This window comes from Hakea prostrata, chromosome 9, assembly GCF_041222555.1.
Source record: "Hakea prostrata isolate BN-2017 chromosome 9, UWA_Hpros_2, whole genome shotgun sequence".
NCBI lineage: Eukaryota > Viridiplantae > Streptophyta > Magnoliopsida > Proteales > Proteaceae > Hakea > Hakea prostrata.
In genome coordinates, this window is record NC_142608.1 from 63,122,900 (window position 1) to 63,147,414 (window position 24,515).

The 24,515-nt window shown below is 38.8% G+C and overlaps 1 protein-coding gene across 1 annotated transcript; it reads left to right on the forward strand.

The window, feature by feature from the left end:
- Window positions 1-238: 238 nt before the first annotated feature.
- On the forward strand, window positions 239-22,786 carry LOC149006058 (uncharacterized). The gene is made up of 4 exons (XM_089168839.1): window positions 239-1,090; window positions 20,195-20,261; window positions 20,357-20,839; window positions 22,215-22,786. The coding sequence occupies exons 1-4, from the start codon at window positions 277-279 to the stop codon at window positions 22,576-22,578; spliced, it is 1,728 nt and encodes a 575-aa protein (XP_089024965.1). The 5' UTR covers window positions 239-276; the 3' UTR covers window positions 22,579-22,786.
- The last annotated feature ends 1,729 nt before the right edge of the window (window positions 22,787-24,515 follow it).

Consider the following 24,515-nt stretch of genomic DNA (forward strand, 5'->3'; position numbering starts at 1 on the left):
ATCCTGAGGAAATTTCGTCATCTGATCTTGATCATTACCGTATTAAAATAAATCCACATGCAGGGACGAAAGTCAGTCAATGTCTCCTGAGGAAATTTCGTCGTTTGTCTGATATTTGATCGTTACCATAATAAAATAAATCAATTGGGAGAAAAGTCAGTCAATGGTTAATTTCTCTGATAGCATATAAGGGGTGAATCCCTCTAAGGGAAAAGAGTATCGTAACTAGATTAAAATTCCTGAGCAGGAACTAGTGCGGCTGGGAAGTAGAGAATCATGGCGAATGCAAAGAATGCAGGCTTGAGTGACATAGCTAAAGAGCTGTATCCTACCGCTCAAGAGCTTTTGATTGCACTACTAGACATGAAGGATAAGCCCCAGACTTTTCGGGAAGAACTTGAACAGCTCCAAGAAATTCTCAAATCAACAAAACCTGTCTTGGCAAATTTGAGGCTATGCGGTCGTAAGCAAGCGGAGCTCAAGGACTTCATTAAGAAATTGCGGGACGGAAAACAGGACGTTAAGAATTGCTACGGGTTCCAGAGTTGGCATAGCACAGCTCTGAAGAATCGTTACTTAAGCAAGGTCATCCTTTTGAAGAATGATATTGCCGAGTTCGCCGAACACGAACAAATGAAACAAGATATGGCGAACGGAATCACCTTCCGTGCAGCAGCTGAAGACCTGCTGCTTGTATTAAAAATGAAAATCAAGGCGGACAGGGAAGATCTGGAACTGCTTCAGCGTACTTTGGAATCAGTGGTTCCTGAGTTTGAGGATTTTAAGATACCTGATTTGGTGTCGAACAGTGGCAAGATGAAGGAGCTGGAGATTTTGGTTGGGAAGCTACAGAAAGCAAAGGAGATTGTTGATAAGGGTTCCGAGGTTCCTTTCCGGAACACTTGGCAGAGGAATCAGATCTACTCTTTGCAGGAAGCTATTCGCAAATTCTACGAGCAAGAGATTGGGGTGTCAATTGGGGTGGAAATGTTGAAAGATGATGCAACCGTGCTTCAACTATACGCTCCTGCAGGACGTGGACGGGAGTCCCTGTTAGCTACCATGCTTGGCGATGACATAGAAATTAAAGGTACGACAGCATATCCTCAAGGCTCTCTTACCTTTGAAATTTGCATATGCTAAAATAATATAAGGTATAGGATATACCGACTATGGAATGACTCGAAAAAAGGAATGACTCTTTTAGAAATGAATCAAAATTTGCACCAGCTTAGGACAAGTTCTCACTTGAAGTGGTAATGGGTATGGGCATCAAACCCTACTTATTGTCCCTTTTTTTCTTTGGGAGACTTTAATTTAAATTAACAGGAAAAAAGAAAGATTACATGCGGGAAAACCGCCGGCTCAGTCGTTCCTCATGAACAAATAGAGGGAGGCAATCTGCTAAGTTGCACAGATCCAGCACTGTTTCATGCTTAGTGTGAAGTAAATTAGCGAGAAAATCAGCACATCTATTAGTCTCCTAACCCTGCAAAGATAGTAGTAACTATGGAAACTTTCTTTCAAACCCAAGATTCCCCAATATGGCTTCAACGAACCCATAAGGCTACATTTGTTTGCAAAGGTGGAGTGGGTAAAATAACATGTAGGCACCATGTGTAGTGGGATGAGGGAGAAGGACATGAAGGGATTTTGTGAAAAAGTGTTAATTGTGGATCCCACTTTTAACTTTTCTACACTTTTCTACAAAGTCCCACACATTTTGTGGGGTTTTGAAAAGGCTTGAGGTGGGAAAGTTGGTTTGCCTCCTCACTAGACAAGTTTCTTTAAATTAAAGAAATTTGTCTATATTTCTCCCACCCCCCAAACAACCAAACAAACTACACTTTTAGGATTTTAAAGAAAATTTTGTTTTTTCAAGAATTTTCCCACCCCACCTTTATTCCAACAAACAAAATGCAGCCCAATAGTATTTATAGCAGCCTATGAGTCCGAGAAGACCAGAATTCTTATAAAACGTTTTATTTGGACTTGAGGTTTGATTTAAGTCATTTTAATGAAACAATCCTTTGCATTTTCCTCCCATATGGTATCCAAAAAGGTCAATTAAAGACAAATTATCACTTTTATGATCAAAATATCCTTACATCCTTTTACCGTTAAGATTGCACCACATATACAAAAAAAAAAATCAATGGCTGTGAATGAACATGTGAAGTTTAAGTGTGAATATTAATTTTTCAATTTACATCATGAGATCTTCTAATTTTTCAAATTTACGTTTTCAAATTAATTTTTCAATTTACATCATGAGATCTTCTAATTTTTCAAATTTACGTTTTCAAACCCACAGAGTCGACCTTTCATTCTCCCTCAGAGATTGCCCCAAGTTTCTCTCTCTCTCCTGTCTTACAAATTTTATTTTCTCTCTGCGAAATCCTTTTTCTTTTTCCTGTTTCGTCTTGAATTATTTGGATTTTTAGAAATGAAAATTTCTGTTAAAAAAAAAAAAAAAACTGAGATTTCTCTGCTTTTAGATGCGCAAACTTCGAACTATTTGTGGTGAACCCTAAGGTCCTGTCCCGCTTCCACATTTCCCAAAATTTCCTCCCCATTGCTTTATCTATTAGATTCCACTTGCTCCTTCTTGAGTACACTTTTGTCGTGTACGGTTTTGTTGTAGTTTCTTCTTCTCACAATCCGAAAGTCTCGTTGATCTTCACTACGAGACCCTCTGCCCTTATTGGTAATCATCTAGTGAAGCTTTTCTAGAAGGAACAGACAGATTCAAGGCAAAGACATCGTATGTCAGGTCTCTCCTCCATTGCTCTACTTCTCAAATCTTTCAACTCTATTCTGGCTATTTTACTTGTAAAGCTCATAAAAAGACAAGAATGGCTTCTACGTTTTAACTTCTAAAAATGTTAGATGGTGTTTCTGTTCAATCTCTAAAATTGGAGTGGTTTCGGTGGTTCCATTCCTACATTGCAAGCAACATTAGATCCTCTCGTCAGTGAGATAATATAAAGAAACCCTTTAAGATCCTTTTCCCCTTAAATTTGTTTCTCTTAGGAAAAATCTAGAAAGACAGTAGAGACAGAGAGGGAAACTTGGGGCGCAGAATGAAGGTCGTCTATGTGGATTTGAAAAATAAATTTTTAAGACTAGAAGCCCCTTTATGTAAATTAGAAAAATTAATGTTTGCACTTAAACCCCCATATGTTTATAGCCATTGATTTTTGTTGTATATGTGGCGTAATCTTAGCCGTGACAGAATGTAAGGGTATTTTCATCACAAAGTGATGATTTGTCCTTAATTGACATTTTTAGATATTACAAGGGAGGCAAATGCAAAGTATTATTTTCTTTAGACTAAAAATGACTTGAATCAAACCTTAGGGGGTTAAGCCTATAGGGGGACTAACTCCCTCCCCAACATCTAGATCATCACATACTATTGGAGGAGTAGTCTCCTTACTAGCACATTGAGACTCAAAATACATAACAATCATAGAGTTAGTACAAAAGGACAGCCCTAGACTTAGTCATTTTAAAATGGAAAGTAGGACGACACCAGCTTATGTGGCCATGGTTTAACAGGGACAAGAAGGAGGTTCTCCCAATCATTAAAGATAACCACTTCATGCGTATGACAAAGGAGATTTTTCCTTTTCTTTTCTTTTCCTCTCTCTTTTTATTTTTTATTTTTTATTTTTATAAAGTAATAGGTGATTTTTTATATATTAGAGATGCGCATATTACATAATAGGTAGGACTATGCCCCTAACCCCAAGAGGATTCAAATTCTGATCTTCTACTTAGAGTTGTTGGTTTTTATCAACAAAGCCACCCCTCGAGGTTGTAGTATGCATGGTCACAATTGCACATTGAAGACCTTGATATTGAGCTATGATCAAGAGATACAAGTGCTGATATAAACCAAAGTTCCATCACACTTCACTGCACATTTCCCATTGTGTACAAGCCAAAACATCCCTTTCTTGATTCGTTTGCCCTACCAAATTCAGTTGCCCCATAACAATTAATCTAGTCTCAGTTAAACATTCTAGTTCATAGATAAAGTTAGATTAGAAGGTCAATTAACAATAGGGGCTTGATTAGTCCAGGTAGATTCCCAAGGTACCAGCTGTTGTAAACGCCAAATTTCAAGGCAAGAGCTGTTTTGGTAGGCTTTCGGGGAGATTTCTTCAACCTTGGGTTGACGGCCGGGGATTGGCTACGGAAGTTCTGGTGTTGTCAATTCAAGATGCCTTTTGGCCTTGTTCTATTGACGGAAAGCCTCGAGTTTCTCTCGGCCATACATGTTTGCACTTGCAAGTTGCACGAATCAACTAAAGTTACCTAGATGAGTGAAGAATAAGTCAAGTGATTAGCGCAATAGAAGATTGGTGAGCTCACCCAGTGCCATTTCCTAAAGATGTGATTGACGAAGGTAGAGGGGACTCTACAGATGGCTCAATGTATGTATAGGTAAAGCAGAGTATGTCATTTTTTTATGATTGTAACATAGTTGTAGAGGGGATTTCCAGTAGCAGAGCGAACTATGCTTAGGCCTGCAGCAAACCAAAAGTGGAGAGGAATACCGGGAAAGGAGATGCAAAGGGAGAGAGAGAGAGGAGAAATCCTCCCTATTCACAAGAAGGTGGCGGTGCCATTAGTTTCTTCCCTACAGAGCATGGACCTCCTTCAAGAGCTTTGCATTTGTATTCCTCACCAGTAAACCTAAATAAGAAGAAACCACTGTCCAAATGAAAAATCTCAACCGATCCAACAAGTATCCATTGCTTCTCAGGTGAAGTTTAACAATAGGGAAAGGGGGTTTGGAGCTAGGAAGTGACCAACTAGTAGGTTAATATAATTAATAAATGAAATACCGAAGGGTAAATGTGGAAAATCACTATTAGGGCGGTTATAAAATAGGGTTATATATTTTGGTAACCACCGCATAGTTGTGAGTGATTCATTCGTACGAGAGCTTTTCCAGAAAACGGCAGCTTCCATCTTCCTCCCTCCCTCTTTCTCCAAGAAACACAAGAAGGAGAAACTCATTGGAGGTTTCCTTCCTTTGCTTTAGAATACTCATCCATCCTTTTTTTTCTACACCGCATTTGGATTGTGGAAATAATTCCCTTTCCTAGTGATTGTGGAATCATCCCGGTAGAGCTTTGGTGGTGGAACAAGAACGTGGATTCAGATTTACTTCCGCTGCATATACTTCATATTTGGGAAAGCAAATCTAGGTAAAGATCTTTCCCTTATCAATTATAGAATTGAAAATTACATGGAGTATTAACAACATTGGCATCAGAGCCACTGGTTCCCACGGTTCTTTGTTCCTCCACATTGTTTAATTTCATTGTATGGATCCAATGGGAGGATCAAGGATTTATGGAAACCCACGGAGAATCCAGAATTTAATATGAAACTCATGGGAAATTGATAGGGTTTTTTAGAAACCCTTATGTTTTGGATTCAGATCCGAGTGGAAGGATCCTTGTGAATTTCCCTAATGAAGTTTTGCATGAATTGATAATCCATGATAATTATTTTTGTTTAATATTTATTGTTGGATTTTTTCATGTGTTTTTTGTTGATTTTTTGGGAGAAAAAACGTGCTTTTCCGTTTTTGAAAAAAAATTTCGTTTAAGAAAAAAATTGAAAAAGACCCATTTTTTGTCATTGTGGACCAGATGGACGTCCGTCTATTGATATGTTTGATCATAGTGACCCAAACGATCATCCGTCTGGGCATAAAAGGCAGACAGACGACCGTCTGGGCATAAAAGGAGGGAAGACGACCGTCTGGGCAGATAGCAGTCCGTCTGGGAGATAGTTTTTTTTTTTTATATATTGGTCCGTCCAATTCATAATGTGTTTCTAACTTACTGGATACCAATGGCCCGACAATCTGTGTGATGTTTGGGCAGTGAGGGCCTAGTGGGAGCTAATGAGGTAGAAGTGTTCTGTGTGAACCACCTCATAGCATTAACATGATTGCATGTTTTATTTTAATTAAACTGTTTTTAATTATGGGTCTATTAATCATGTTTCTAGCACATAATGAAACTAGTATATAAGTCTATGTGGGTTTGCATGAGAATTTGATTGAATGTTTCTTAGCATCTCTTTTGGTTTAAGTGCTTATCCCATAGGTTGACTATGCTAGTGTGATTTGTTGTTGCTTGTGTTGTGTTTTATGCTAGAATAGTTGAACTCATCCTAGTATATAATGTCTCTAGAATAAATGGCTGCTACCAAGAGCATTGTTGCTGACTTCGCGAAATGAGATAAACTGAATGAGAGGAATTATGACCTCTGGCACCGAAAGGTGCAATATCTCCTAGAAGAACAGAACATGCTGGAAACCATAAACTAGACCATGTCCCCACCTGAGGAAGGTACCATTGCACAGTATTGTAGGGACCTTAAGACATACAATGCTTGGAAGAGGAAAGACCGGGTAGCTAGGATTACAATCCTGAGCTCCATGGGGATGACCTGATGCTTCGTTTTGAGTAGCATAGGACTGCAAAGTCTTTGTGGGAGGCTGTGAAGTTCCAGTAAGGGGGGACTTCCACCACAAGAGGCCGCCAACTCGGACTCACCTTTGACGGTTATAAAATACGCCAAGGTCACACCATGAGATAGCATATAACCATCATGTCTAATATGATTAGTGAGTTGAGCGCATGTGGGCGCCAAAAGACTGATGAGGAGCAAGTCTCTACAGTCATCAGGTCACTGCCGAAGACTTGGGAGCATATGAAGATCTTCTTGACTCATGCTGATAATGTCAAGACTTTTGATCAAGCTGCCAAGCACCTTGAGCTAGAGGAGGATCGGATGTTGGCTGATGCTTCTCACACTGAAGTACTTGCTACTGAAGCAAGCACTAGTAAGGGTGCAAGCTTCAAGCGCAAGAAGGAGAGAGCTCAACCTCATCCGTCCAGGCAAAGTAACAGAGGTGGGAACAGAAACAAGAGTGGTTTATGAGACATGGTTTTAGAGTTGTATTTGAAAACAATTCTTTGGTTTTGTATCTAGGTGATACAGTTTATGGTTATGGTTTTCTTCAGAATGGTTTCATTGTATCAGATACAATTGATTATTCATTTAATTCTAGTAGTGCTTTTGTTTTCCAAGATACTGTGTGTATTGATTCTAATTTGTGGCATGCTAGACTAAGACATATTGGCAGATAGGATGAACAGGTTGGCAAGAGAAGGTCTCTTAGGCCAAGGTTCACTATCTAATTTGCCAACCTGTGAGTCATGTCTAGCAGGAAAAGCAACTAGAAAACCATTTAAAAAGGCTTTGAGAGCCTCTCTTCCTTTAGAACTTATCCATTCAGATGTGTGTGGACCCATGAATGTGCATACTAGAAAAGGACAGGTTTATTTCATCACATTCATAGATGACTATACACAGTATGGTCACATTTATCAAATTTCTCATAAGTCCGAAGCTCTAGAATGTTTTAAGAAATTCATGAGCTTAGTTGAGAATTAGTTAGATAAAAGGATTAAAACTCTTAGAACGGATAGAGGTAGAGAGTATCTCTCCGATATGTTCAAAGGGTTGTGTGATGAAAAGGGGATATCTAGACAACTTACTATTCTAGGGATTCCACAGCAAAATGGAGTTGCTGAGAGGAGGAATAGAACCTTGCTAGACATGGTGAGATACATGATGGCGCAGGCAAATCTAGCCATTTCTTATTGGGGAGATGCTTTGCTGACTGTGGCCTATATCCTCAACAGAGTTCCAACCAAATCGGTTCCTTCCACACCATATGAGTTGTGGACCGGAAGGAAGCCAGATTTGAGTTACTTGCGCGCATGGGGATGTGCAGCATATGTTCACTCTACTTCTCACCAATATGGAAAGCTTGGACCCAGAGGAAGAAAGTGTATCTTTGTGAGATATTCTGAACCCTCAAAGGGCCATATCTTCATTGGACTAGATGAGAGTGAGAGGAGAACGAAACTTAAGTCTAGGGATGCAACATTCTTGGAGAATCATTTTCCATCTCTTTCAGGAGTTAACAAAGAATCATCGAAATTCTTTGAAATACAAGATAGTGGTCTTGTCACTCCAGGGATTCAGATTCTGGATAATGAACATGGGGTTCATCCAGAAGATCCTAGTGGGAGTGGGAGTGCAGATGTGATAGCTACCTCAGAGGGTGAGCAATCTAACATGCACTTGTGCCGTAGTGGGCGCGGGCTAGTTTCTCGTCGACATTTCGACATAGAGGAGAAGCCTACATGGTAACTCTTGAAGAGATGGACTATGAGATGACTTCATTTGATGAGCATGAACCGAAAAGCGTGCAGGAAGCTCTTGTGGGGTCAAGCTCAAAGGAATGGTTGAAAGCAATAGAGGAAGAGTTGGATTCGATGAAAGTTAATCATGTTTGGGACTTGGTTGACTTGCCGCCAAGCCGAAAGGTAATTGGGAACAAGTGGGTTCTCAAGATCAAGAGAAAGGCAGATGGATCTATTGAGAGATTCAAGGCTCGTTTAGTGGCTAAGGGCTACACCCAACAAGAAGGTGTTGATTATGAGGAAACCTTTTCCCTTGTAGTTAGGTTTGCCTCAATCCACCTCATACTAGCCATTGTTGCTCAGTTGGACTTGGAGCTTTATCAAATGGATGTAAAAACTGCTTTTCTCAATGGAGAACTTGAGGAAGAGATCTATATGGATCAACCTCAAGGCTTTGAAGCTAATGGACTTGAGCGCAAAGTGTGCAAGTTTAAGAAGTCCATATATGGCTTAAAGCAAGCATTTAGACAGTGGAATGTGCGCTTCCACCAAGCTATGATGAAAAATGGGTTTTTCATGCTTGACGAAGACCACTGTGTTTACACCAAGAGATCTGATGGTAATTATGTCATTTTGATACTGTACGTAGATGACATACTTATGGCTAGCAATAGCAAGGAGCTATTGGAAACCATGCTAGCCATAAAGAAATGGTTGTCCTCCGTATTTGATATGAAAGACATGGGTGAAGCAAGCTATGTGCTTGGTGTCAAGATTGTCAGAAATAAACAAAAGAGATTATTGGGTTTATCTCAGAAGACCTATATTGACAATGTCTTGACGAGATACCAAATGCACAATTGCAAACCAATTGATACTCTAGTGGAGAAGGGTTTGCATTTGAGCCTTGATATGGGTCCTAAGACTCCAGAGGAGAAAACCAAGATGGAAAGAGTTCCATTTCCAGTGCAGTGGGTAGCCTTATGTACGCTATGATGTGTATTAGGCCGGATATTTGTTATGCAGTGGGTTTGGTTAGTCGGTAACAATCAAACCAAGGCATAGAGCACTGGAAAGCAATCAAGAGGATATTGAGATATCTCAGAGGAATGAGTAACTACATGCTGTGTTACGAAGGATCGGATTTGCGGTTAGTTGGCTATAGTGATGCCGACTGGGCTAGAGACATTGATGAGCACAAATCAACCTCTGGATATGCTTTCTTGCTAAATGGCAGGGCCATTTCGTGGTGTAGCAAGAAGCAGACTTGAATATCCCTCTCGACCATGAAAACAGAGTATGTGGCATGCTCAGCTGCGGTTCCAGAGGCTGTTTGGTTGAGGAGATTCCTTCGACTGGAATTGTTATGACATCCAAAGAGGTTGCCCTTGTCTACTGTGATAGTACGACAGCTCTTAGCTATGTCAAGGACCCCAAGTATCATGGGAAGACCAAACATATACAGTTGAGATATTACTTTGTTAGAGACACTATATCAAGGAAGAAAGTTGTACTTAAGCACATATCTACTAGTCAGATGGTAGCTGACCCTCTTACCAAACCTATAGCCAAGGATGTTTTTATTTATCATGTAAAATCCTTGGGCTTGCGTAGATTGTGACTTACTTTTGGACTGAGACTTTCTTATTATTGAGTAATATGAGTTCATTCCAGCATTTATTTTATTCACTTTTTGTGTGATTGTGTTACTTCTAGCATAAAACAAGATATGTCAATAGGCAAGAGAATGGCTCACTCACACGAGCATTCGCCTCTGGCACCTTGGAGGCAAGCAAAGATGAGACGGATTGTGAATGACTTTGAGTAGGTCAATTCATAATCATGATGTCGCCTTGATTTGGAATCAAGATGAATTTCTCTATTGTGAAGAGAATCGACATGAATGTTCCCACTATTCATGTTGCCATTAGGAGCCAGGTGCGAGTACTTTATGTGGTGCTAGGGTGGTGACAATAAAGAAACTCGGGTTAGGCGCAAGAGGTTACGACTAGACTAAGACCTGTATGATGTTGAGATGGACATACATTCTAGGGATAATTACTATTGCCCCCTTGTACTCTGGTTTTATTACTAATCAAAGATCTTTCTTTATGAAATTACTGTTGCCCCCCTCACTTCTAACGGTGTTAAGTGGTTGTAAACATCAAATATGTAATGTCTATTTTGTCCTTTATTAAAATTAATAAGTTAAAAAATGTGACATTACCCTCATTTTTAGAAACTATATTGAATGTCAATTATATCCTTAAAATCTTATATTTTACAATAAATTTTGGCTCTGGTGGGACCACACACTTTGTACAATGGTTAGCATATATTAGGAGATTTTCAATTTTCAATTTTGAATTACATTTGATAGTTCATAATATTTTAGTTTCTATTTTAAGTTTTATTTAATCACATATTTCCTTTATTCGGAGAATTCTTTTTAGAGAAGAAAAATCAAGTCTTTTCTTTATTCAGTAGTTTCTTTTTAGAAAAGAAAAATTAATTTAAAGTTAATTTTTCTCCATAGTTAATTAAGGATAGTATTATAGCTTGCAAAAGAGTAAATAAGTAAAGAGACAATTGTAGGGTTGTTTTTGGGTTTTTGAAAACATATATAGATGCCACATTATCAGTAAACTAACTTAGCTTAACGGAATGGGGCATTAGTAATTTTAGTCAAAGTTAAAGGTTGGATTAGCAATTTTAAAAAGTAGAGGGGATAAAGTAGTAATAAAGTTAGAGTACAAAGGGGCAACAGTAATTATCCCTACATTCTATTATATATAGAATGCTCCACCATAGTACGTATATCATACTATGTGTGCTTAGCGATCATTGGAAATGAGATGATGGATCCCTGCTCTTCTCATTGTGTGAGTCTTGGACTTTATGGTCCATTAGTGTTCTTAGTGACTTTCGACGACATTATGAAATGAAGGGTTGATGTGGCTACTTTGGGGTATTACCTATGGTCATGATAGATTCGACCTAAAGGGGCACTACTGGGAAAGGAGTCAATCCTAAGTGTAGTGATGGTCCTGGGTGAAAGGAAAGGTTTGATTCAACTGCACCCTAAAAGTGTTTGCTGGCGCCAACTGTATGTATTACAGTAGTGAACATTTTAGGACAAGAAGGTGATCTCTCAAGAGGATCGAGATACCTTTAGTTTGGTGAGTTTGAATAAACCTAGGACACTGTGTTATACTAATGCTTATTTGATTTGTTTCTTTGAGTGATGTGCCATTCTGGCCTTCTGGGAAGGTTTCTAGTTTGGGGCTCACGCGTGCAGGTATATCACCGGTCGCACAACCCATTTTGCCAATATGACTTGTGGATGTCAGTGTCTGAGACACAGATGGTCTATGTATCTGAGATACATAGCGAAGAGATCAATATAAATGTATATCTAGGATATACATGTGTGTCTGGGACACAAGAGGTCTATGTATCTAGGATACAAAGCAGAAAGATTGAATGTGTGTCTGGGACACATTGAGGGATTAACTGTTGGAAATTTATTAATATAATTGATAAATTAAATGCCCAAGGGCAAATTTGAAAAATCCCTATTAGAGCGGTTACAAAATAGGGTTATATATTTTGGTAACCACCGCATAATTGTGAGTGATTCATTCGTACGAGAGCTTTTTCAGAAAACGGCGGCTTCCATCTCTCTCTCCCTTTCTCCAAGAAACGCAGGAAGGAAACCTCATTAGATCACTCATCTATCCTTTTTTTTCCACACCACATTTGGGTTGTGGAAAGAATTCACTTTCCTAGTGATTGTGGAATCACCCCGGTAGAGCTTTGGTGGTGGAACGAGAACGTGGATCCAAATTTACTTCCGTTACATATACTTCATCTTTGGGAAAGCGAATCTATGTTAGAATCTTTCCCTTATCAATTATGGAATTGAAAATTACATGGAGTATTACCAACAATTTCTTCCCTACCGAGCATGGACCTCCTTCAAGAGCTTTGCATTTGTCTTCCTCACCAGTAAACCTAAATAAGAAGAAACCACTGTCCAAATGAAAAATCTCAACCGATCCAACAAGTATTCATTGCTTCTCAGGTGAAGTTTAACAATAGGGAAAGGGGGTTTGGAGCCTAGGAAGCGACCAACTAGGCAGCTGCTCCAACAGGAAGGTTCGTTGTCTAACACTTCCGCATGACAAAAAGTAGAGACTTTCAACCATCCACCAGGGAGGTGGGGATCAATCGAAGAGGAAGACCGGCATGGTAGGGAAGAAAGGAAGCAGAGAAGAGGGAAGACCAGGGAGATGGGAGGGAGGAGCAGGGTCTAGAGCAATGGAAGATGGGGGGATGGGTCGGTCATTTTTCTTTCATCCTCCTGGAGAGTTCAGTTAGTCTAAAATTGATCATCAATGGTCTTGGATGGTAAAACCTTAGGTTTTGCACCCACATGTCAGGTGATCCCATCTTGAGTGGAGCCCGCTTCTGCTCTAAAGAAGTTGCGACTGCATTCATGAGGTCTTCCTCAAGAAATCCCATACTAAAACCATCGGACGGAAATAGTACTTGATTCAGCTTGCAGAAGTTGATGGCAAAGAGAATCACAGGATTAGAAGGGATGGCTGGCATAGAGGGTTTCAGGATGAGAGGGGGTGACAAATTTATTGATAAGATTAGGAGGGATCGGGGAGAAGGGGCAAGTAGGGAAGTGAAGGAGGAGACTACCTCATTCTTTATGGGAACAATATCAGAGAGTCAAACTCGAGAGGAGGGTTGGAATAAAGTTGTAATTATGGTGAGCTTTGAGAGAGGTGGAAGAAAGAGGTGTTCGAGCCTCCTAGCTCAACCCATTTGATCATGGACTTTTAATGAAAGTTCTCCTCTTTGGAGTTGAGGGTGGCTCTTTATGTCAGCAAGAGCATGATTGAAGGGGTTGCGGAGGAGACTATGGGCATGGTTAAGATTGGAACTACTTTAATCAGACCAATTCAAACCATATGCAAAATCCCTGGTGGGATGGGGGAGGATATTGCATGGAAGAAAAAGAATTATAGGGGCAGAGGATAATTTTGATTATTTTAAATTATCAAGAGAGATGGAGTGATTGATTGGAACTGATAAAAGTTTTTTCTTTTGAGTAAATACAAGCAAGGTATAAGAAAGTAAAGTAGGCCATGAGTTCTCCTATAACTTAAAGAATCCAGAACAAAGCAGCACCATTTTTGAATTCCCAATCAACACTAAGAATCTTAACATTCGAGCGGAACAACTTCAAAACATTATAGGAGGATCGATCTTTTACTATAAATCATAGTTGATGTTACAGCACTAATATTCAATATTATATTAGGATAATCTTCTACTATAACATGCTATAAGTACCTTAAGGCATGGAAATAAGGAAATCTGAAAAAATAAAGAATCTATGAGGCATCTTAGATAGGATGTTCTTGGGCTTATTGGAGCAACCATTATCTATGCTACATTTCTCTCTATTAAACTGCAGTGGAAGGGTCAGATCCCCGTTATCACAGAATTAGATGGAGGACAAAGTGGCAAGGTTTTAGATAATGCATCATCACTTGTGAGAGTGGAATTCGAGGAATGACCCATCTAACCTCAATGTGAGATTCGAGTTTATTTTTATAACAAAAGAGATGCACTAAACGATAGATGTCACAATACACTTAGAATAATATACATATAGTTACTCTCTAACACCCAAGTTGATCAGTAGAGAAAACATAATGAACTAACAAGCCCCCTTTAGCAGCCTTGCCTCATACAGTAGTGAAAATCCACCTCAATGCGGTCCCTGTGTGCATGAAACACACATTTGGTGGATAAGTACATAGCTTCTATATTATCACACCACATAAAAGGAGGAGATGATGAAGAAAGTTCCAACTCACAGAGAAGTGCCTAAATCCAAAGTCAACTCAGTCGTAGCCAAGGCAAGAGCCCGATATTCACCTCCCATGCTTGATCTAGCAATTATGGTTTGTTTGCGTGATTGCCAAGAGAATTACCCCGAAGAAAAATAAGATAGCCTCCTTGAGACTTGTGATCATTGGCATTCCAGGCCCAAACGGTGTTCGTATAAGCCTTGGGAGAACATGAAGATGAAGGAGTAAGAAGTAAACCTTGGAGAATAGTCCCTTTCAAGTTGCGTAACAATCTCTTTAAGGCGGTCCAATGGGCCTCAATGGCCAAGCTAAAAACTGATCACAACTTGTTGACAGAGTAGGAGGGATCAAATAGGATGAATCCGTCTTAAGACTGATGCAGCCCGCATTGAAGCCCAACATGACAACCCCACTCAAGTAAGGAGACCAACTCATATTCAAGCTCCGTCCAAGTCTAGCCTCTTCTAGTTCTCGTTCAAGTACAATTTCTTCCCAAGAACTAATTCAAATGTTCCATTTCGACTTTTTTATTCTCCAGACATTAAAGCTTACGTTGGAGCTTGTATCAAGGAGCAATAGAATAAAACTACTTCATTGGAGTTTGCTTCAAAAACTTTGGAACAACACTAGTTATTGAAAGTATTTATTATTTATTATATTTCTAATTTCTAAGATAGCTCTAAGTCTTATGTCAATCTTAACCATTGAAACCCCATTGTAATCAATATTTGAGATTTCGTAGTAATTAAATACATTTTCGTTTACTTAGCTTATAAAAAATCTATCTTATTTGGTAAATGGAAGATACAAGAGATTGAATGATACATTGCCTACAAGCAATTCTTTTGGACGTTTGTTCACCCCTTGAAAACCTTAAAAAGTTTTCAAATCTTCCTTGAAGGATAGGAGCATTCCTAAGTATCATCAATCAGTCTAGAAGACTTGATTCCCTTTTTTTAGAGCTTTCATTAGAGGCCCAAAAGAGCAACCATTGAAGTTTGACTCATCCCCATTATTTCCTACCAAACCCCAAATATGTGCACTCATATCTTCTCACTTTCATCCTCATTTCAATCCTATTCCAGTCTTTATCTGAGGAAACTCAAAAGTTGTAGACCTGTAAGTTTTTGAAGTATTGGCTTTTGAATCAAGTAAATATGATCTATATTAAAAAGATACACCATTTTTCCCAAACCACTACACAACAGAAAAATGAATAAATCTAGAAGAACTAGTCCCCGACAACAATGTCAAAATTTAATGGGTGTCGAATCCACCAAAGATAATCCTTCTCTCAATTGAATTTGTAATAGCAGTGACTAGGGTCAAATCCACAAGATTGGTGAAAATTTATTCCTTGATAAAAATTTGGGCAGGGGGGGGTTTGAATCGAGAAACTATATAATGAATATAAAAAAATAAAAATAAAAACAAAATGGATGCAATAGTTAACAAGAAAATAAGAATAACAAAACTTTCAATAATAATTAATTTCAATATTGATTCCATCAATTGATCATTGACTTAAAGACAAAAAACTTTAATTTCAGGTAGATTGGTTATGGTCATTGTGGATTAGTCCTCTAACAGCCAATCTTTCCCTACTTTCTCAATAACCTTTAGATCTGTCCTTTGAGTTATTTCCCTAATCAATAAACATAACCTTTGGATCTATCGTTTGAGTCATGTCTATTAATCGTATCAAATGTTAAAGACTCAATCCCTAGCCAATAAATCCGGAAAAACTTTGTTTATTTAAACTATGAGCATACTCATAACAAACTCTCTAGGGCATTGATTACCCATTCGAGGATGCTATTTGTCACTTATATTAGAATAATAAATGACTATTCTAGTTGACTAAGTATTGAATTAATCATCAAACAATAGGCCCCTTGTCTACGTATTAATCCAATAACAAAATAAACATGGAAAATGTATAAAAACCCGAGAATCAAAGAAAACTAATTACGTGGAGTCTTACAATTGTCGAAAATCAAATTTCTATTAATCTTGATATAAAGATAAAATTCTCTAGACATGGGAAAGAATAATAAATAAATGAAAAAAAAGAAAACATTGTGCCCTTTTTTATTCAGAACTGTGGCTTCCTCTTGTTGTGGCGTGTGATGTTTAATATCTAGAAATATCATCCTTATTATAGAGATTTCCTGCCAATTCTGCATCCTTTCTAATTTTGTCATTTCCATTGTTCTCTTTAGCGATGCAATTCTTTCCAATTCAGTTGTTTCCTTTCTTCCTCCTTGCCCATTTGCTTGTTTCCATTTTTCCTCCTTGCCAATGCAATGGTTTCTAATTTAGTCAATTTCCATTTAGCTTGTTCCTTGATGTCCGATCGCAAGAGGGAACGAAATCTTTGTTTGTTGAATTGAGACATTTTATAAAAATCCTCTAGATTTGGACAAAATCAAATCTCTAGCTTTAGATATAATCAAATCCAACATCTTAATTTGGGCATAGTTCTTTGATTTGATTTAAAAATGTGGAGTTGCAGTTTTAAACCACTCTTTTTTTAGACTTGACATCCAAACTCTCTAATCTGTCCATATAATAAAAATCTAAATAAAAAACCAATTAGTCTCATTAAAATACAAATGATTTGATATAATATTAATGCAATTAAGCGACCTATCAACTATAGAATAGAAAATGTTGCTCGTGGTTATGACCACTTAGGATGTGTGCTAGTCATTCTCTGCTCCTATCATTCAAGTAGCTCTGCTTGGGCAACATCATAGACCCTGGAAAACCAAGCTCCATCAAATAGGAACTCAAGCAATGAAACCAACCCTAGGGCATGTTTAATCCCATATAATGAATGCTAAAACTTGCCTACGTGAGAAGGATAATGGGGATCTATTATCTAGGTGGCTGCTGAATATAGACATCCTCAACTAGTATGTCACTAAGAAAAGCATTATTTGCATCAAGCTACCAAAAGGGCCATTGGGCTGAAACTGACTTAGCAAGTAAAATGCGAATAGTTGTAGGCTTCACTACTGGGCTAAAATCTATCATAATTTAGGCCGGACTCCTAGGGATATCCCTTTGCAATCAATTGAGCTTTATAATGCTCTATTGTTCCATCATATTGTTGTTTATGCAATAAAGCCATTGTGAATGAATTAGATGCCTATCAGACGGTGGAGGAGTGAACACTATGTATTATTGGCGAGAATGCATTGACTCGCTATCCATAGCTTGGGGCCACACTGCATGCTTAGATGCTTGAGAGTAAACAAATATGCTCGAAATCAGTAGGTCCAATAATAGAGAGTCAAATGTAAAGGATGTTTAGTGATCATGAAACATTTTGGAACCCAGGGAACTATAGTTCCATCCATGGAACAATTTCTCGTTCGTTTCGACCGGTTCGCCGGGCGGCGAAATGGCGAAATCTCAGCGACATTTCGCCGACACCATGGCCGGCGATATCGCTGGATTCGCTGTTCTCACTTCTATTTCTTTCTTTCTTCTTCTTCTCCGGCTTGCCGCTGCTGTTTGTTTTTCTTTCTCTCTTTCTTTCTTCTTCTTCTCCGACAACATTGCCACTGCTGTTTCTTTTTCTTTCTCTCTTTCATTCTTCTTCTTCTTCTCCGGCAACGATCTGGAAGGATGAAGATATAGTTTCGCCGGAAAATCGTCGATTTTCCGGCGAAAGGTTGAAATGTCGGTTTCGCTCCATTTTTTATTTCGCCCTCTGGCGAAATGGAACTAAGTTCCATGGTTCCATCCATAGATTTAGTACTATTGAATAGGTAGGATGGAAGGGATGGTTAATTTAGTAGAAGCATGGGTACCTCTAGATGTTGTAGTTGGAGATAAAACATCAATAGGCCCACTAGGAGGTCATGAGTTCAAATCTCTGCCCTTACCACACCTTCCCCCACTCTTGGGTCTGTGGGCCTCTGATTGTTACTACTGGTTTGGTAATGACCACAGAAAAAAATGTAAACACCAGTAGGTTTTTTTTTTTTTTTTTGTCAAGAAACATCAGCAGTTAAAAGGTGAAGAATCCCAAGAGGACCAATTAAAACATCCCCACTCTCACCGAAAGTTATAAAAACAATTAAAATAAAAAAAGAAATCATGTAGGTTCAGAAGAATGAGAAAAAAAGAATAGTCGAACCAATCACGATGACTGGCATCACCTTGGTCAACAAGAAAAAGAAAAAAAAAGCCGAACCAGTCAACCTAGAATAGAAAAAATCCTCTGCTGTGCACAGCAGTGCACCACCACAGCACACCACATAGAATTTGCTAAACAAAGGGCTAAGATTAAAATTTTGATTTTAAGTGAAGGGAGCCGAATTTTGTGATCCATTTACTAAATACCCACCCATTTTTAAAAACCCGTTAGCTTATACTTGCTGATTTCTAAAAGTTACACTTCAAACCCTACGAGGACTTCCCTTTCCTCCACTTTTCTTCTTCCCTGCTATTACTCTTTCAGAAATCTTTCCTCCATTTCTGCTTCCCACCCATTTTTAAAATCCCATTAACTTTATTCTTGTTCTCCTTCCCTGAGACACGTTTTTTCTTAGGAGAATTGACTGCGGTGAGGGATTTCCAGAAGATAAAGGTGAGATGTGGATTTTTATTTACATGGGTATGTCTAGATCGAGGTCTGTTAGTGGTTTCAGAACTAGTCTTGATGAGCCAGCCGGCATTGCTGGCATTCCCATCTCCGGGAATGGAGATGCACTTTCAGAGTCTGGAGAGAAAAATGAAACTGGTGAGGCAAAGACTACATCAAGTCGCAGCAGAAACTTCAGACTAAGCAGCTTATCAGAGTCATTACAAGGTGCTGGGTTTGGTGATGTAAGAAAGATTCTCAAGGTGCAACGTTAGAAACAAAGATTGGTTTGAAGGAAGGTGTGAAAAGGGTTGCATGTCTCGATCAAGAATCCATGGAGGAAACTATTAAACAGGTAACAATGTCTCCTCCTTGTTTTGAGTCCCCAAAATTTCAGAAGAAGGAAATAGAACATTCAAGAGTCATCAACGCTTGGAAATTGATGGAAGATCTAGCAGACGAATAACCAATTTCGACCTAGAACAAGAAAAGCCCCAAATCACAAGTTGCAGATGGGATGAATCTTCTGAAATCCCTCACTGCAGTCAATTCTCCTAAGAAAAAAATGTCTCAGGGAAGGAGAACAAGAATAAAGTTAATGGGCTTTTAAAAATGGGTGGATATTTAGCAAATGGGTCTCAAAACTGGGTTCCCTTCACTTAAAATCAGATTTTTAATCTTAGCCCTTTTTTTAGCATATTCCATGTGGTGGTGCACAACAGAGAGATGTGCACAGCAGAGGATTTTTTTTCCACCTAGAATGCATCGTTGAGAGGAAACCCGAGTTGGAATCAACCAGTACATTATCATTACAATTTAAAGGCCAAGTGGGCTTGGGCATAACAAAATTCAAAATATTGTCAGCATCATTAGATATTGGGCCAGCAGTCGTGAGTGACGTGAAACAAAGCCCAGGTATGGTGAAAAGACCATTAACATCATCAACACTAGGATTACCATCAACAATAGTTATAAAGGACTAAGGAGCAGCACCATGCACACCAAGCAAAGGACATGTCGGCCATAAATTCAATAGTGTTTACTCCCTAACATCACTGAAGAATCTTGACATGATAGCGAAACAATAGTGTTCATCTTGCATGTAATAAATACCTTAAGACATGGATACTGCAAAACCAAAAGACTTACAATAGGATCTGGCTTGTTGAAAAAGGATGTTCTTGATCCATTGAAGCAACACAATGTATGCGATATTGCTGTGCAGGGGCCCAGGTTCGAAGCTTCCCCATAACTGAGAAGCTGTTTGAGGGTCTGTCCTGAGGAATTTTCTTACACCGAAAACGAAGTATAAGCGCGCATTATTCAAACCCATTGTCGTTGATCTGCTTGTCTAGTCCAGTTTCGTTTGGTGTTAAATTTATTAAAATTCTTCAACAATTTGATGCACTATTGGATTGATCCAAAATAAGTCTGTGATTGCTTCATGTTGTTTGCAGGAGATCTTTCAATCACTTGGGCTGAAGAGGAGCGTTACTGGAAATGGGATTCTTTGGAAGAAACAAGGTTCTTTAACAATAGTTACCATCTCCTGCATTTTGTTAGCATTGATTATAATATTTGGGCTAAGCATTCTGTTCTATCTTGATTTTGATTCACAGCATTGTGCGCGTTGACTTAGCTGAACTCATAGACGTCTGTTGGCTTGAGGTGCGTGGAAAGCTTGACACATCAAATCTCTCACCAGGAATCATGTACGAAGTTGCATTCGTGATGATGTTGAAAAGTTATTCTTATGGATGGGAAACTCCAGTGAACTTTGAACTCACACTTCCTGATGGAAAGAAGCAGGAACATGAAGAGCTTTTGCTTTCCAAACCCAGAAATCAATGGTTTGAAGTTCCTGTAGGGGAGTTCTGGACATGTCAAAACATGGATGGAGACATGCAGTTCTCCCTTCTTGAAACCAAGGGAAGGCACTGGAAGAGTGGGCTTGTTATCAAGGGTGCCATTATACGACCAAAGAGCAACTGCAATACTGAGAAACCAGGTCAGAACTACTTTACAGTGACCTCAAAGGATCTTTCAATCATTTGGGGTGATGACCAGCGATACTGGCGCTGGTACTGTTTGAATGAAACAAGGTAATCTTACAAGCATTTTTCTAACTCATCTAGTGATCAAATTAATTCTTTGTCATTCTGATGCAGCCACTGTTCTCAATGACCGTGAATGTGAGTTTTAATCTCACATCAGCTTGGTAGTAATATAAGTTAGGGTTACGGTTTAAGCATTAAACCTGAATATCAAGCGAATTTGGAACTCAAAATACCCTGACCATTGATTCCTGCAAGTATTTCTAGACAACACTAGATTCTACAAGACTCATTTTGCCAACTGCACCGTTAGATCAAAACCAATGATGTCCTACATAAGTTGGGAATAAGTCAAATACCTCAGCAGTATAGGTTGTCAGCCTATAAAGATCTTTCCGCCATAAATCTTGGGCTTTTGTGTTGAACGATGCCATTGGGCATCAAACCTAGAAGCCATGCTCCAAGTTATTGGGAGAATTGTTGTATTCAGTAGAGCCTTCCCACCACCTGGGTTTTAAGGGTATCTAATTCAATTAGTTGCCATTTTTTTTTTCCGTTAGAAGTTCAATTTCATTAAAAGTGAATAAAGAAAGTACACGTTACAAGAAGAGGTCCGACCCTAGGGGCGTAGCATATTACTTAGCACCAAGACTTTCAGTTATAGGAATCAGAATCTAGGGCAACCTGTTGCATCCCTTTCCAACTCTATTCATTCTATGTCAATCAGCTATTGGATTGGCTTCCCGTTGGCAATGTGCTATCTTCCATCCAATTCACTGAAGGTAGTCTTATAACCCCACAACGCTGTAAAATAAACCAAGAAGGTCAGTCACTCTGCATCAAGTAACCACTGTAGCTGAGTCACATTTCACCCATAATTTGTGTAGTTGCATCTCTTTAGCTATTTCTAGCCCACCTACCAGCGTTTCAGATTCAGCTTCAAAATTTGTTCTATTTCCATGAATCTTCAAGAGTTTTTCGCCGCTTGAGCATGTTCATTACTAATGACGCCTCCTACTCCTGTCAATCCCGGATTTCTGAGTTGAGTTCTTGGTAAATATTATAATATAATAGGTAAACTACCAAAAATGCAAGATATATATACATCATGTATTTGTATGTATCTATTTCAAATATTACAATAATGCTGTGTATATTTTTTATTTTTGACAGTTTACCTGTTGTAATCTTCTAATTTAGGTAGATTTCTTATCGTGATCTTCTATTATAAGTATTTAAGTATTATTTTCTACTCCGGTAGATCTCTCATTTATTGTAATCCTCTATTTTAGGTAGGCTATTTTCCTTATGGAAAAAGTCTATCTCCCATTCATTCATATATATATATATATATATATATATTCAGCCAATTCTTAACTTAACAAGTTTGTTGATCTATTTCTAATGTGTGGTGTGTCCACAGGAACACTCTAATGGTAGCCGAACTATTAAATGTGTGCTGGCTTGAAGCGAAAGGAAAAATCGACATATCAAAGCTCTCTCCAGGAATCACATATGAGGTGGCTCTTGTTGTAATGCTGAAAGGTCATGCATATGGGTGGGGAGTTCCTATTACTCTCCAACTCGTACTTCCTGATGGAAAAGTACATGAACGTAAAGAATGCATTAACCACAAGCCTAAGGGGCAATGGGTGAAGCTCAAAGTTGGGGAGTTCAAGAAATGTGCAGGAAAATGTGGAGAAATACAATTCTCCCTCTTTGAAGTTGAAGGTCAGTGGAAGAGTGGGCTAGTTATCAAGTGTGTTGTCATTCGTCCAAAGAACTAAGTACAATTTTACGTATCTGAATAATGTGGAGAAGGACTACGATATGAACTGCAATTATAAGTCGTCTCAAAGGTGGGCAGTGACCTTTTTCTTATTTTATTATTATTTTGGTAGAGGACAGTGACCATGGTGTGCTTTATGGTATTTATTTACTGTGTTCAAGAAACCTGCTGCTTTGATTTTTAAATAATTTAATTAGGGTTGAGTAGATGCCTATTTACTTGGAATTTTTTTGTATTTTTTTTTTGTACAAAGGCGTTTTTTATATATAGGAATAGGGATATTACATATGCCGCCGGTAGGAGTTGAACCCATAACCTCTCCACTGGAAGCAGGTTCCTAACCATCCTACTACTCCTCCATTGGCTACTTAATTGGAAATTTTGTTTGCTGTTGCACAGATTTCTTTACATGGCCTTTAAATCACGACATGTAATGCTTTAGAAATTCAATGGTTATAGCCTCTTCTGTTAGCTCAAAGAGTGTACAGTGAACGTGTACGGTGTATGTGGTTGATATATACTCTATAAATAAACCTTCTGTACTGAATCAAATCAATAAAAAAAATACAATTTTCTCACGTGGTATCAACTTTACCCAGTTCTGACTTCTTCTAGTCATGGTTCCTCATGTCGGCGGCTACATATCGCCGACATGAGGAGATTTGTCGAGGTGTCGCTGGGGGCGACACAACACCCCCAGCGACACCGAAGTGTGAATTTGTCGGCGATCTATCGCCAACGGTCGATATATCGCCGACTTCTCTTCCACCGCTCTTTCGCCGGATTTCGGCCGAAGAACAACGTACACGGTACAACCTCTGTACATCGTCGGCACTGTGAGCCTCTTCTTTATCCACCTTGGCCTGTAAAAGAAGAATATTTATCCTCTTTCCTGCAACACACCCAAATCCAATCCGGCGCCATATTAACATTCTTAAACTAGAATCATAACCGTTTACTATCAAAGAGAAAGAGGAAATGAAAGAAGCCATTAGAACTAAAACAGGAGAGTGAGAGAGAGAGAAAGACCAGAATGTCAACTTGTGGTTCGTCTCTGGTCTTCACTTCCTCGCCTTGACCCATATCTGCACTGTTAATTAGAAGAAGAATCTTCGTTTCTGAATTCTGATGCAGCAAAGAAACAAGAAGATTTGAGCGCTGGTAGAGTTATATGGCCAAAGTCGAGGTGGAATTGGGTACGTACGTGGCCATCTAATGAGAGCCCAGTAGCACACGTGGTTTGCCATGACTAAGCCATTAGTCGTGCATGTGGGTTTCTGAGTTAGCACACTGACTTTATATTTGATCCAACTCGTTTCGAGTTGTCACACCGAGTTGTAAATTGTAATTTGATTCGACTACATTTGATGTACGTCTTCCCCTCAATAAATACGAGGATTTTATGTACTAAAGTTGTAATCCAATTCTACCAGTTCAACTTACCCGAGGGGTTGGTTTAATTGGTAAAGACTACTGTCTCATAATTTAAGGTTAAGAATTCGAATCTTCTTGAGACTAAGAACAAATCTTACCATATATTTGGTTTTTATAAATTTTTAGATTTTTAGTTTCAGGCTTTCGTCCGCGTACAGTAGGACATGGGTCGATTAAGAACATTAGTTTAGGTGATGTTTTAGGTCAAAATAACACTTCCTATGTGTTTATTGCCCTCAAATTAGGCTACATGTCAAATTTCAGGTCAAAATGACCTGAAATACCCTTCGAAACAGGGGTTCGATTTTTCATCGAACCCCAACCAAAAATCGGGCGACTTTTGGCAACATGTCGCCCGAGTCGCCGTATCGCCAGGGTCCGACACGGCGACACGGGTCGACATGTCGAACCTTGCACCTAGTTCGGTGTATTTGATGTTTTCTTTGAATTTTCCTCTGTTCTTGAACTTTCTCTTTTCTTGAACTTTCCTCTGTTCTTGGT